Source organism: Aspergillus udagawae (genome assembly GCF_001078395.1).
Source record: "Aspergillus udagawae IFM 46973 DNA, scaffold_1, whole genome shotgun sequence".
In the NCBI taxonomy this organism is placed as follows: Eukaryota; Fungi; Ascomycota; class Eurotiomycetes; order Eurotiales; family Aspergillaceae; genus Aspergillus; species Aspergillus udagawae.
The window spans coordinates 1,050,935-1,065,446 of record NW_025091264.1 but is presented as its reverse complement, the minus strand read 5'-3'; the positions used below and the strand labels follow the sequence as shown (position 1 = coordinate 1,065,446).

The 14,512-nt window shown below is 50.1% G+C and overlaps 5 protein-coding genes across 5 annotated transcripts; 3 read left to right on the top strand and 2 right to left on the bottom strand.

Moving 5' to 3' along the window:
* Positions 1–969: 969 nt before the first annotated feature.
* On the top strand, positions 970–2,385 carry Aud_000359 (uncharacterized protein; the record flags this gene model as incomplete). Its single annotated transcript, XM_043285872.1, has 2 exons — positions 970–1,569; positions 1,630–2,385. 2 exons carry the CDS (start codon positions 970–972, stop codon positions 2,383–2,385), a joined length of 1,356 nt encoding a protein of 451 aa, XP_043141807.1.
* Positions 2,386–3,195: 810 nt separating this feature from the next.
* On the top strand, positions 3,196–4,278 carry Aud_000358 (uncharacterized protein; the record flags this gene model as incomplete). The annotated part of the gene is made up of 1 exon (XM_043285871.1): positions 3,196–4,278. One exon carries the CDS (start codon positions 3,196–3,198, stop codon positions 4,276–4,278), a length of 1,083 nt encoding a protein of 360 aa, XP_043141806.1.
* Positions 4,279–4,822: 544 nt separating this feature from the next.
* Positions 4,823–9,507, top strand: Aud_000357 (putative UDP-glucose:glycoprotein glucosyltransferase; the record flags this gene model as incomplete). The annotated part of the gene is made up of 5 exons (XM_043285870.1): positions 4,823–4,968; positions 5,023–5,376; positions 5,437–6,268; positions 6,321–6,581; positions 6,634–9,507. 5 exons carry the CDS (start codon positions 4,823–4,825, stop codon positions 9,505–9,507), a joined length of 4,467 nt encoding a protein of 1,488 aa, XP_043141805.1.
* Positions 9,508–9,784: 277 nt separating this feature from the next.
* On the bottom strand, positions 9,785–12,771 carry Aud_000356 (MYB DNA-binding domain protein; the record flags this gene model as incomplete). Its single annotated transcript, XM_043285869.1, has 2 exons — positions 9,785–12,627; positions 12,714–12,771. The coding sequence occupies 2 exons, from the start codon at positions 12,769–12,771 to the stop codon at positions 9,785–9,787; spliced, it is 2,901 nt and encodes a 966-aa protein (XP_043141804.1).
* Positions 12,772–13,150: 379 nt separating this feature from the next.
* Aud_000355 (exosome non-catalytic core subunit RRP40) lies at positions 13,151–13,975 on the bottom strand (the record flags this gene model as incomplete). The annotated part of the gene is made up of 1 exon (XM_043285868.1): positions 13,151–13,975. The coding sequence occupies one exon, from the start codon at positions 13,973–13,975 to the stop codon at positions 13,151–13,153; it is 825 nt and encodes a 274-aa protein (XP_043141803.1).
* Positions 13,976–14,512: the final 537 nt, after the last annotated feature.

The following is a 14,512-nucleotide window of genomic DNA, read 5'->3' as shown; positions in this document are numbered from 1 at the left end:
ATAAGGCAGTTACCATTTATTCTTGGTTCTTCCTCTTTCCCCTCCTTCTGTCTATTTTGATGATGTTGTTTTGGAACTGGTGATTGATAGATATTATTCCAATATTGTTGTTGTTCTTGTTGTTGACTCCCTTCCACACGTCTGCGTCTGCGTCTGCCTTAATTCTTTTGTTCTGACGCCACATTCGTTGCTTCTCACTCTTCGTCGCTGTATCTCAAAAATTTCATTCTATTCGTTCTTTGACTCGCAAGATTTGGTTTTGGATCTATCCAAAATCTACAGAAGCACCAAATCTCTTCGGCTTCTTTTAGCACACTGATCACCGACCACTGTTTGCTTTATTGCTTTGACAGCATCCCCGCCGAGTTTATCGACTTTTGGTCATACAAAGCACACCACCTTTTTATCCATTCTTTATCATCCGCATCTTTCGAGTACTCCAATAAGCTTGATCAGGACTCGAGACAAAGAGGACCCAGAGGGAAACGAAAGTTAAATTCGACTTTCAATCAATTGATTTGACCAGCGGTGATCAAGCAAACCGGAACTTCTTCCGTTTGCCCTTCCTATAGACGCTTATTTCCCCCTCACGCCGGAAGGAACCCAAGGGATACTTCTCACCTACGCTTCTCTTCCCAGTTCAGCAAACCCTTCATCCGCTTTGGTCAATTGCTGTTTTCGAGGTGCAGATTTGTGGTATGGAGTCGCGGGTTTCACAGGTTACACGCAAGTGATACCAGCCGTCTTTGCGATCCCGTGTTTTCGGTACTATTTGGATTGACTCTTCTACCTGCATCTCCATCACGTCGCACACACATCCCCTGAACGTATACTCTGAACTTGATTTACTCAGGACCTTTCCTGACCCGCAGTCCTTTTAAATCCGCTCCTTTCCAAGGGATTTCGTCCGGGATTTCAACGAGTTACAATCAACCATCTGACCTTCCATTCTCTCCCTTATCGACAAACATGGCAAATTTGGACAAACGTCCGAGCGGCCTTGATGGCTCTGCCTGGACTTGGATCTTCGACCATTGCCTTCGTTATCCTGAAACCTACGAGATTCCGCTTCGTACGATGTACGCGCTGAACTGCAACCCGACTAGACAACCTGGCTCGGGAAGCCGCACCCCCGAAACTGCTTTCTCGAATCGCTCTTCCAGCTCGTCCAAAGCCTCCGTCTCCTCTCTGGACTTTTCCTTGGATCCCGCTGCGGACTTCAGGGCACAGCTGACTCACCATATTGCTCGAATGCCATCCCAGCCCTGCTCCCTACCGCCAAGTTTCGTGACCTCTTTCCTTCGTCGCTGCTTCGCTCCGCAATTGGACGAGGTTGATTTTCCTCAAGCCTTGACCGCTCTGGACTATCTAAAGGACCTAGAAAATCGCAGGAGAAGAGAGGTTGCAGCTGCATTACAGCGACTGAATATCCATCCAGAAGACCTCAAGGAAAAAAACGAGCTTGCAAAGAAATATCCAGGGGTTCTCACATGGATCGAATCGATCAATGTTCAAGGTCGTAGAGTTGAAGCTCTCTACACCCAGATCTACCTCGGACTTCGTCGCTGGGTAAGCTGCTTCCCCTCTTATGCTCAATGACCACTTGTCTTTGCTGACATGGTTCGCTAGATCTTGATCAATGAGATGTTGTTGGCGCCGTTCAACAAGGCCAATTGCATTGCCATGCTGAACACGCTCTTCCCCCCCGTGACGGAAGCGACGGTCACGCCTACTTCTCAGCTGACTCCGCAGATCCTCAAATCTCAGCGTGACGGATTTTTTCGATACATCTCTGCTTTTGAGGCCAACGGTAGACAGATACTAGACAAGGTGATCACGCAGGGAGCACCCGAAGGTGAAGCGAATGGATGGCCATTGGTTCGGGAAGCCCTGGACAAGTATCTGCGAATTGCCAATGAGATCATCGATGAGTGTGCGCTGGTGAACGGACCTTCCAGCTTCGAAGAAAGAGAGGACCCCGCACCTCGTGGCCACAAGAGTCGCAAAGTCGACTCCGGCATCAGCTTCGGATCGACCGATAAGCTTCCCCCACCTTCGATCCGCAGTGGCAACAGTACCGAGGACATTCTGGACAAGCCTCTTCCACCGCCGCCGGAGAAACAAACTCACTTCAAAGCGGGTGGTTCGGCCCTTGATCGACTGGCCCGCGAACTTCGAAAGCTCGGGGACGTCGGAAAGGCCAAAAGTCTCAAGAAAATGAGGTCTACAAGTGCTCTCAGCATCCGTCCAGAGAATCTCCCTAGTCACGCGCCGGATGAAGAATCATACTTCGACGCAGATGAATTGAAGCGCAGGCACCTCATCTGGGAGGCTACCACTCGCAAGCGAACTCATTCCAAGCAATCGAGCTCCGATTCTCGATAACTGTTGAATAACTGTTGAATTTATATGTACTACACTCACATTTTCTTTCAAAAGCAATGGAGGGACAGAGAAAAGCCTGGGTCTGGAGTATTGGTCATCTTCGGAGTTTGTTTTTCTTTTTTTGTGGCTTTTATGTCCATATGAAGTTTCAGGATGTATTTGTCTTTGTTGTTGTCTTCGGCATCTGGGTCGGCTTAGCATGTCTTTGATGGGAGGATTGGCGTCTGGAAAGCGTTTGATACTACACAAAATGTACCTAGAAAAGACTTGTTGCACGACTACCAGCTTATGATACACATGTTTTATGACCATCTTTGGCAGGATCAATACAAATCTGTTGTCGAACATCGTTGGGAGTTTGTAGAAACGATAGATGGCCCAAAATAGTTCATTTCTTGTATTACAACCCTTTGCCTTCGCTGTTAAGCCTACTGCCTTGAGAAGAGGGTTGAGCCGTACCACTCGTCGTTGGCATCCTATATTCATGCTGCTTCTAAAATATAGATCAATGATAATGGTCTTTTCTTTGTTTGAACCATAAGGAATACTACAAGCTCGAGCTGCTGCTTTATGTATTCCGAATAGTAGAAAACATAGACTTGCATCAAGTATAGCCAATCGAAAAACCCTCGAATGCACCAGAGCAGCTCGCTGTGAATTTTCCAGTCTTCTACAATCCACACCCTCAGACCTGGAGAAACCCACGAGTCCTCTATTTCAATTCCTGGACTCTCACTTTTCTTCTTGCCTCATAGAAATACAACTCAACAAGCCTCACACGCACCGTCATAATACTTATAACTCATCTCCATGCCATCATCTACGAATAACCCTATTTCTCCTGAAGTCAAGGCAAGACTCAGGCCCAAGCTGAAAGGATACAGAGCTTGCAATGATGAGGACGACACGGTCCGCTTCCTTGAGACTTGCTACATGTTCTTGCCACCTGACGGACAGAAAAACCTCTATAACGATATCTGGGCTTGTCAGTCTAATGATGAACTTCGCGGACTAGCTGAAACCCTTGATACTGGGCTCATTCGGCCTCTCCTGGCCAACGCGAACCACACCCCTGAAGTTGGCACATCTTATTCTGCAGAGGAAGACACCATCGATCTCATTAGTCCAGATTACCAGAAAGTCCTTGAACGACTGCAGAAAAAATGCCTTCAGCGAGATGGAAATAAATGCGTCATTTCCGGCTCTTACGACCAGAACTCGGACCATTCAGACGAAGCTCTCACGGGTCCTCTAGAAGCCGCACACATACTACCGTCCGTACTAGGAGGTCCCAAGGACGAGAGGAAGGCGTTGTCAGACATCTGGGCAAACCTCTACCGATACTTCCCTGCTCTGCAGTCTCGGCTCAAGTTCACATTGGAGGACATCAACCGCGAGCACAACGCGATCATGATGTTGTTCCCGCTTGATCGCGAATTCAAAGCTTTCAGATTGATATTAGAGGCAACAAGCACTTCATATTGTTACCGAGTCAAGACGTTTCCGCACTTTGCTACGGCGTACAGACGCTTTCTACCAGCAGATGGATTAGTCACTTTGACGAGTCAGAGCAAGCGGTGTCAGCCACCGAGTCCTATACTGTTGGCTGTGCATGCTGCGATCGGGAACATCCTGCATGCTTCCGGGCGGGGAAAGAAAATTAGAACTGTTATGCAGGAGTCGAAGGAGGATTGGGCGTGTATGGCTGGGGACGGCAGTACGGATGTTGGAGAGCTCCTCTCTGTCACCAGCTTGGCTCTCCTAGCCTCAAGCGACCAGACCAGGCGTCACCAGAATGGACAGAGAAGAGGGAAGAGGCACAGCTCGCCTCCGGAAGCGGACGCTGTCAGGAAGAAGAAGGGTGATTTTCTTGGAGGGAACGACGGTATCTAGACTCTCATCAACTCAGCTGCCCCTGTGCAAGGCACTGGGCCTCGATAAACAGCATAGGCGATAGGGCAATAACAGCCACCCAATGCAGCATTTTCAACGCTTCAGAATATATTAAGGCCAAGCCGTTCTACTCCACGAACGCTGTGTACAGAACCAGCTCCCTTACCTGTACAGAACAATTGCAGTTTCATGAAGTAGTGGCAATAACTAGCCAATAAGAAGCTTCTTTCTTCAACACGGAAGTTCTGCGCCAGTGGCCGCTGCGCCTCCCGTAGAAGCTCTCAGCAAGGTGGCCTGAAGAGCATCCTGTAGATATGTAATGGACGAGTAACTTGCTTGCGGACTCCTCTCATTGAGACGGAGATAAATGCTTCTCTTTATGCTAGATTAAGATTACGCATTTTATCTGCCTGTACGCTACCTGCCACCCAACATCGAGCTTGAACCGTCGGCCCGTTATGCTTGCTATTCGGCTGCCGTTCCACCTAGCAACTTGATAAACAGTCTGACAAAGAAGCTGTAGATTAGAAGCCTCGCTTCAATCATGGCTATCGGCTTAGGCTCTGTCACCTCGTGGCGGCTTTGCCTTGTAGTACTCGCTGCGTTGGCCTCGGTGGTCCGTGGAAGCCCATCCGTCAATGTTGCTTTACAAGCATCATTCGATTCAGCACCGTATCTTCTAGAGCTATTGTAAGTAAGTCCAGCCATTCCATTCCACACGATGCTTGCTCATCATGAAATCAGAGAAACGGCTGCGGAGGAGAACGCAACGTCCTACTTCCCCCTACTCGATCGTATCGCGGAGGGAACCTTTGACGATGCGACCACGGAAAAACAGCTTTATGACCGTTTCCTACAGGTCGTTTATGATGATGGACATCTCAGCACCCCGGAACTTTTGTCGTCGTTCAAGCTGTCTTTGGCGATTCGATCAACGGCCCCTCGAATCACCGCGCACTATCAGTTCTATAATGCGTCTGTCCAGCATTCGTTGATGGCGGCGCAGGATGCGGCATGTCCTGTCTGGGTTCACTCGGAGGGTAAACAGTATTGCTCCTCCAGCATGGAGCGCGCCCAGCAGGACGTGATGGGAGAGTCGTGAGTTGCTATTGTTCTCGGCCGTGGGTTTATGGGTGTCTAACATGCTATGGTGTGCAGAGATCCGCGAGAACTTCCCTTCGATCGAGTGCTAGGAGATATATCACTTCCACCGGCCATTCTGTATGCGGATATTGCGTCTCCCATGTTCAGAGATTTTCATCATACCTTGAGTGCGCTCGCCAAGGAAGGACAGGTCTCATATCGTGTGCGCTACCGACCACCTCAGCATTGGATATCTCGTCCCCTCTTTGTCTCTGGCTATGGTGTCGAACTTGCTCTCAAGCGGACAGATTATATTGTAATTGATGACCGTGATGCCGAGAAAAGGAGCCAAAAGAATTTGGGGAGTACGGAGTCGGCCAGCGTGGAGGAAGAATCGCCTGATGACCTAAGACCTCTATCTTCCTCGGAAGTGGCTCGTCTGGGTCTGAACACGGTCAGCTATGTGATGGACAGTGAAGAGCCCTTGGATACGCTTGTGAGGGTTTCTCAAGACTTTCCCAAGCACTCCGCCAAGATCGCGGCCTACAATACGTCAACCGCTCTGCTGAAAGATATTCGTACTAGCCAACTTGGAATGCTTCCTTCAGGCGTCAATGTCATGTGGATCAATGGCGTTCAGATTGATCCTCGTCAGATAGATGCATTCTCCCTTTTGGATCACCTCCGTCGCGAAAGAAGATTAATCGACAAATTTCGGGGTATTGGACTTTCTGCCCAGGAAGCTGTCGATTTGCTCTGCCATCAGACCCTCGGAGAGACACTGGCGAAGGATTCCCCTCCGCGTTACAACTACCGGGACGAAATTGAGGGCGGCGGTGTGATCATCTGGATGAACGACCTGGAAAAGGATACAAAATACCAATCATGGCCGGACGACCTCTCGGCAGTAAGCCTCCACCTTCAGTTCTGTGTTCGAATGGCGCACTTACCCTGAACAGTACCTTCAGCCCATGTACCCGGGCCAACTCCCCGCTGTGCGGCGCGATGCGCATAATATTGTCGCCCCTGTGGATCTCACTAGCTCTGACGACATGGAGTTGGTTGTCAAGACACTCCAAGTGTTTGTCAAGAAGAAGATCCCAGTGCGATTTGGTTTGGTCCCTCTTGCTTCGTCTCCGGGGTCCGTCGCGCAACTCAAAGTCGCTCATTATCTCCATGAGACCTTTGGTCTGGCCAGCCTGATCCAGTATTTGGAAGAGGTATGTCGCATAAGGTGTCATTTGGTCTTGTGTGTGCTAATGATGTAAATAGTCCGCAGCCAAGAAGAAGATAGGGTCTCCGGACAATGCCTCATTCCAACATGCCACCAAGGATCGAACTTCGCGGCCCAATAAGCAGATTCGATCATTCGACGAGATTTTGAAGAGCGATGAGCTTGAGACCCTGGTTTCCCGGACCAATCAATACCAGAACAGACTTGGTATCAAGGGCGACGCACCATATATCTTAGTGAATGGAGTCTTTATTCCTCGAGACGACAACTGGCCTCAGGAAATGAGTATGAGGGTTGGTCGCGACCTGCAGACCATCCAGCAAGGAGTTATGGATGGGTCTATCGAGGAAGACAACTGGCTTCCCGAACTTTTCCTCTCGCAAGCGTTTGATCGCCGCAACCCCTTGATAATCCCCGAGGATCCAAAGGATATCCGAATTGTGGACATTTCAAAACTAGCAGAGTCTACGGGAGAGTCCGCCGACACCCTTCGCATTGCATCTGAAACGGAGAATACACTCGATAGTAAGCACTTGATCATTGTCGGGGACTTTGACTCCGAGAATGGCCTGAAGTTACTTGTTGAGGCTCTTGAACACCGGGAGACGCACAGCGAAGTGGAGATGGTTTTGATCCATAACCCAGCTCCTGATGTAGGGCCGGAAAGCGGATCTACCCTGGTCTATAACTCAATGAAGGGGACAGAGAGGGTGGACGCTTCCCAAGTTCTAGCCGCTTTGAAGACTGCGAAACTCAGCAACTTTCCTGAAACAGAGGCTAGGAAAATGTCCCAGTTTTGGGAGTCGCAGCAGGCCTTGGCTATGGATCTTGGATTCTTGCCGGGAACGAATGGCGTCATTGTCAATGGCAGAGCGATTGGGCCTCTCCCAGATGGGTCGACGCTATCGAAAGAAGATCTGGACGGACTTCTGGCCTACGAAGAGGCGAGGAGAATAGGTCCTGTTGCAAAGGCTGCAAAGGATCTCGGTTTGGAGTCGAAGCTCTCTGGCCCGCTTGCGCTTGCGAAACTTAGCTCTCTTGCGGCTCTTTCGACCGTGTCTGACGTTCCTGAGGGCATTTTTGAACAAATGTCCAACATCAGAATGGATTTGTTCAAGAAATGGAACGATTTGCGGTCTGTCATAACTGTTTCGACTTCTGAAGATCCAGCTATCATCATCGCCGCTTCTATTGATCCTACTTCAGAAACAGCACAGAGATGGCTGCCAATATTGAAGGTCCTCTCAAAATTAGCCGGTGTTCGGGTCACATTGTCCCTGAACCCACGTGAAGAGATCCAGGAGCTACCAACGAAGCGATTCTATCGCTATGTCTTGGACTCGGAGCCATCGTTCAACGATGATGGAACTCTTGCAAGGCCCACGGCCACATTTTCTGGCGTGCCGGTGGAGGCACTTCTCACCCTGAGCATGGACGTCCCATCCCCCTGGCTCGTTGCTCCTAAGCAATCGATCTACGACCTGGACAACATCAAATTGAGCTCCTTGAAACCAGATGCCAATGTTGATGCCGTCTACGCACTGGAACACATCTTGATTGAAGGACACTCGCGCGATGTCACGGTCAAGACTCCGCCGAGGGGAGTTCAACTACTTCTCGGCACCGAAGACAATCCTCACTTCGCTGATACTATCATTATGGCAAATTTGGGTTATTTCCAGTTCAAAGCTCAGCCGGGACTGTGGAAGATCAATCTTAAGCCTGGCCGCAGTCAGCGCATTTTCAACCTTGACAGTGTCGGCGGCCATGGGTACAGTCCGCAACCCGGTGACGAGAACAACGAAGTTGCACTTCTCTCATTCCAAGGGAAGACTCTATTCCCTCGTCTTTCGCGTAAGAAGGGCCAGGAGATGGAAGATGTCCTGGATATAAGTGTCAAACCAGGCTCAGCGATGGACTACGTATCTAAGGGCTTCAACTTTGCTCAGGGTGTACTCTCAAGCGTAGGTGTCGGTTCGAAAGATAGTCTGGCTGAGAAGCAGGCGGACATCAACATCTTCTCCGTGGCAAGCGGTCACCTGTACGAGCGAATGCTGAATATCATGATGGTCTCCGTGATGCGAAACACCAAGCATACCGTCAAATTCTGGTTTATCGAACAATTCCTCTCACCTTCATTCAAATCCTTCCTTCCAGATCTGGCGAAAGAATATGGCTTTTCGTACGAAATGGTCACATACAAATGGCCGCACTGGCTACGAGCGCAGCGGGAGAAACAGAGGGAGATCTGGGGATACAAGATCCTCTTCTTGGACGTCCTTTTCCCGCTTTCACTAGATAAGGTGATCTTCGTGGATGCCGATCAGATCGTGCGCACGGATATGTACGACCTCGTCTCTCTAGATCTTGAGGGCGCGCCATACGGCTTCACACCCATGTGCGATTCCCGTGAGGAGATGGAAGGCTTCCGCTTCTGGAAGCAAGGATACTGGAAGAATTTCCTCCGCGGACTCCCCTATCACATCTCGGCGCTGTACGTAGTAGATCTAAACCGCTTCCGGGCCCTTGCAGCCGGTGATCGTCTTCGCGGACAGTACCAGATGCTCTCGGCCGATCCCAACAGTCTGAGTAATCTCGACCAAGACCTGCCGAATCATATGCAGCATCACATCCCAATCAAGAGCCTTCCCCAGGAGTGGCTCTGGTGCGAGACCTGGTGCTCGGACGAGTCGCTCAGCACGGCCAGAACGATTGATCTTTGTAATAACCCGCAGACGAAGGAGCCCAAACTGGACAGGGCCCGAAGGCAGGTTCCTGAATGGACGGAATATGATGCTGAAATCGCGGCATTGGCGGAAAGAGTCGCCTTGGAGCGACAACGACAACAGCAGGAAGAGATGGAGTCTGCAGACCGAGACGAGGAGCCTGGTTGGGAAAAGGATGAGCTCTAATATATAGCGCCTAGCTTCACATCAGGAATCACCTCAATAAAAATGAGGCCTGCAGCTCCCCATCTTTGGTTCTTGGTCGCCGCTAGAAGAAAATGTCGAATTGGAGGTATTCCAGATTACATTTCTATCCATCTATCCAGTATATATTAGGCGTCGAACCGAGATCTTCGAGTTTATCGTACAATACACCGAATTAGCGTACACCCAAGTTTTTATCACAAACCAAGTCATCATCACTCATAAGTCAGTCAATCATCTATACCATAGTTATACCCCGTCACTTAGACTTTTTCCCCTTTAACACGGGACTTGATCCCGGTTTGCCCTTTGCCTTCTCTCCGTCCTTCTGAGGAAGGGAAGGGTTGACTTGTCTCGACTTCTGCTTCGGTCCGCTTTGCCCATTCTTTGCACTGCTTCCCTCCTTTGATACTCCTGGATAGCGTGACTTGGAGAGTTCGGACTTTTGCGCATAAATAGCTTTCGATACTTTTGGTTGAGCAGCAGGCTGCTTGGACTCGGACTTGGCGTTGGGCTGGGGCTTAGACGTGGAGTTTGCACTATCTGATGCCGAGCTTGACTCGTCGGTATCGGCTCCTGAATCGCTGTGATGACTGCCAACGTGGCTATCGGAGTCATCCTCGCTTTCGCTATCTTCCGACGTGGATCTAGCGGAGGAGGAGGATGATGATGATGATGATAATGAAGATGACTTCTTCTGACCTGTTTTCAGACGCTTCAACTCAGCTTTCCCGGTCTGCTTCGCGGGTTCCTGAGCTTTGCGTTTGGTGCCCTTCAGTGCGGCCGTCTTCGGCGACTTCATCGACTTGTCGTCGCTAGCGCTAGAGTCACTGTCGTTTTCGCTGCCATCATCGGTTTCACTATCTCCGGTGCTGTCATCACCCGAAGACGTTTCATCTGACGTCGAGGAGCTTTCTTCGGACTCATCGTTGTTTCGAGTCTTTTGGGAGACCTGGCCTTTCACGCTTGCTTTCCGAATCGATGTTGGTGCTTTTGGCGTTACTTTTGCGGAATGTCTGTCCGAAGGTTCTTCGGAGCTCGATGTAGACTCATCTTCTGAGTCGGAAGAATCGGATGCGGACTCGGAATCTGATTCAGACTCGGACGACGTCGCTTGCAGCATTTCCTCTTCCTTGGTGGTTGCCTTTGACGGCTTTGAAGCTTTGGCCCGTGGAATTGTGTTTGTCTCAGCCTTGACCGACGAGTCAGAGGCAGGTGTCTTCGTAGCCTGACTTCTGGATTGTTTACCGTCACTTGTTTTGGGTTTGAACCGGTCAACGAGCTTCTGGTTCGGTGTGGGTTTTGAAGGCTTTGACTCCCACTTTGCGGAAGGTGCTTTGTTATTCATCACATCTTTCTCCTGTCCTTTTGGAGATTGTACCCTGATCCTGGCGGCGACTTTTGCGTCGCTTTCAACACTGGATTCTGAGTCCGAGGCCGCGCCAGATCCAGAACCGGACTTGATTTCGGCTTCAGAAGCATCCCCTGAGGCAGCCTCAGCCGAGTCAGATGATGCTTCGGACTCGGAGTTGTCGTCAATTTCGGTCTGTGACGCGTTGATTTGAGAACCTTTATTTAGTGCCTTTGCTGAGGTAGCGGGCGGCTTTTCTGGGGCAGCCATGATGGTGGGTTTCTTGTCGGCAGACTCACCCTCATCCTTGATCTGCGGCGATTGAGACTCTGTACCAGCAGACTGTTCCATGTCCTCTTCGTCTCCATCCTCGGAATCAACGTACTCGGAGCTCTTCAACATCCTCTCCATTTCCATCTGCTCCGCGAGCGTGATGGACTTGGCTCTGCCTTGCGGCTTTGCTTCCGTTGCTGGGTCGTAGACAGCGTTTTGATTTCCGGTGCTGCGCTGTCCCATAATCTTGCGTCTAATCTTGCGCCATTTATCCGCGCACTGTTGTCTTGACCGGCAGTTCTGAAGTTTATTACTGACTGTGCCCCAAGATATTAAACCCTCATCCATTTCGTAGATGTCTCCGCCCACATCTTGGCCGTCCTTTTTCAGATTGTTCCAGGAGGCTTGTAGAGCATCGAGCAGCCCGCGGACTTCCTCTTCGGACCACGCACCCCTTCTCATGGTGCTCCGGTGCTCAAGCCGATTCTTCCATCTCTGAACCACATCGTCCTCCACTCGACCCAGTATCTTGGCAATATGAGCGAATCTAGGACCGTACCGTCCTACCAGGTCGATGAGTTCGTCATCTTGTTCATGTGTCCAATGGTGCGGCTTCTGAGACGAGTCCTGGAAATGTCGCCTCATGAATCGGTAGACCGATCTTCGATCCCTGCTTGGTAATACATCATAAATCTGTTGCCAAAAATCTGGCTTCTTAATGATGTTCTCATCACAGGGCCAGCCGCTGTCTTTTCGCCGGTCCACGTGCTGTACCATCCTATCAAATCTTTCGCTGGAGATAGCATGCTCGTTGCAAAATTGGAGTTTGAAGGTCTCCAGCGCGCTGACCTCGAATGGAGCGAAGAAGCCGATCATTTTATCTGTCTTCCCTTTTCTGGGTCCCCGGGCGGCTGATGTGTCCGTCAAATCCTTCTGGTCCGTTGAGCTACCCGCGAGCGATGGGTTCGCAGACGCCATCCGGATCGTCTTAGTCTCGGCAGGGCTCTGCGGAAGGGCCGACACATCTTTTCCCTCGTCATGCTGTGTGGTCTTCGCCTTTGACTTCTTGGGCTTCCTGGACGCGGTTCCGTTCGTATGCGCTACGTCCGTTAGAGGTTGCATATCCTTCGACTGGTGCTGAGCTTCCCTGGTCTCGGAAATGTTGGCAATCACCGGTGTTTCTGGAGACGCAATGGCTTCAAGATTGCCATTCTTTTCTGGATTGCGGGCCTCTTTTGTGTTTGTAGTCGAGACAGCGATCTTCGTGCGCTTCACAGGGGGCGCGTCTGCCTGGTCCAGGGGCGATTCTTGCGACTGGCTTGGGGTGTCCGAAGGCATGCCAATGCTGGTATCGTTGGCAGTCTGCTTTCTTTTCCGCTTGGGTGCGACTGTTCCTTCGACCTGGGTTTCTGATTTCTTATTTTTAGAGGTTTTCGGAGGGCCCGAGGAACCAACAACATCGCGGTCTTCCTTCATATCTTGCAAATAGTCAGGCTCAAAGTACAGCGCAGCAATATTTTGAAAAGTAGGTATACGGTCTTTCATGAAATGCACTAAAGCTTACCTTGATTCTCAGGCTCGCTGAGCCCGCCATTCATGGGCTGTGAGGACCCTTGACCCATTTGAAAAAACTACTACGGAGAATGCATGAATCTGAATGAGTTTCGAAAGGTATCCTAAGGGGGGAAAGTGTTTGCGAGTCTGTAGCTCCGCCAGATAAGATAGTGGAAAAAATTCCTCAAGCAGCGCGAGCGGCGCGACTTTTTGCGGATCTTCTCCGCCCTAACTAATTGTCCACCGAGTGATAATTAGGAGCATTACAACAACTTTGCGCAGATCGTGATTTCGACAATAAATGGTTGGCGGCATGAGAGTAGAGCTTTCTGTCCTAGTACTTGTAGTCTATTCCGCAATAATGGACGCAAGGAAGGGAGTAAAATCCAAGAAAAAATGACAACCAATTGGGTATACAAGGAGCTACTCGGTGTATCACATGCAACGTCAAGACTCGACCTTCATTTCTCGTAGAATCCTCGTCACGAGTTTCCTCTGATCCGTTTGATTCAGCTCATGCTCGTCAATCGTGGTGAGACAGCGTCCTATTGCCACTGTCGCTTTAACAGTCGCATCGCCTCCATTTGAGCAGTCAACCCAGACCTTGCCGTTTCTTCCCACAGCAATCTCGAAGCCTCCGACTTTTTCCAACTTCTTGCCAAGCTCCTCCAAGACCACTAATCCATCCACACCATCCTCTTGCTCGGAGGTTGACGAGCTAGCTCTCATTAATCTCGCAGCCATGCCAGGAGAGACATCAAACACCATTCCTCCAGTCAATGGACCCAATCCCCCAGGCTCAGCCTTGCCGGTTGCTGGGTTTACGCAGGTAAGCTCAACTTCTGCACCAGCACCGAGACCGATGGACAGAACTCGAGCATAGACCAAATCCCCTTGCCTCAACATTGGCCTCGTCTTTTTCGTCGCACCCTCAAACGCAAGCTGGCCGAGCAGTGCGTGAGGTGATTGAGGTGTAATCATGCAGTAGAAGTATTCGGCACTTGAATGATGAACTTGTGCGATCACCAAATCGTTGGGTGTTGGGATGTAGCGGCGATTCGGAAATGACAGGACGGACACAGCATTTTTCTTGTGATCTGTAGAGAGGAGACCAGCCTGCGTAGAAGCAATAACATGACCAGACGACGAAGAGGGGATTGCTGAAGAAAGCAGGCGAAGGCCAGGTCCTAGTCTCAGCGGAGCAGATTTGTTTGAGGGCAGCTGATCTGATGGCACATGATCACCTGGGAGCAAGATGACAGGCGATGACATTTTCTCGAATTGTACCAACTGGGGACGGGAGCGTTTGTCTGCTACCGACTGAACGCGAATCAATGGCTTGGCTGGCAGCGAGATATGACCTGAACTGGTACATGAAATTCATGCGAAAGAATGCCGCTCTTATCAGTCTATCAGCACGTGACGCCACAACCTTGCAGAGTGAAATCAGCACAGACTAAGTTGACGACACTGAGATAAGTAGTATATTGTTGATAGGATACCTAGAAACCTAAATGACATCTGCACATGTTTGGATAATTGACAACGGACGGGAACTTATAGATGGACGAAGTAGAAAATTCTCCTCGCTGTCTTAATAATACATCCATTGGTGATTTCTTAGCTGCACCGCCACATCTGATATCGATAAGCACCAGCCACAGTTGCCTCCCGCTGCCAAACAAATCAAAAGATTTTTTTTCTTTTCTGCTCGGAGAAAGAAGAAATCGAAAAGCAATCAGAGCAGAGTCAAATTCCGACCCTGACTCCGCCTTCTCACACACACCTCTCTCATCTTGACTCATTTTC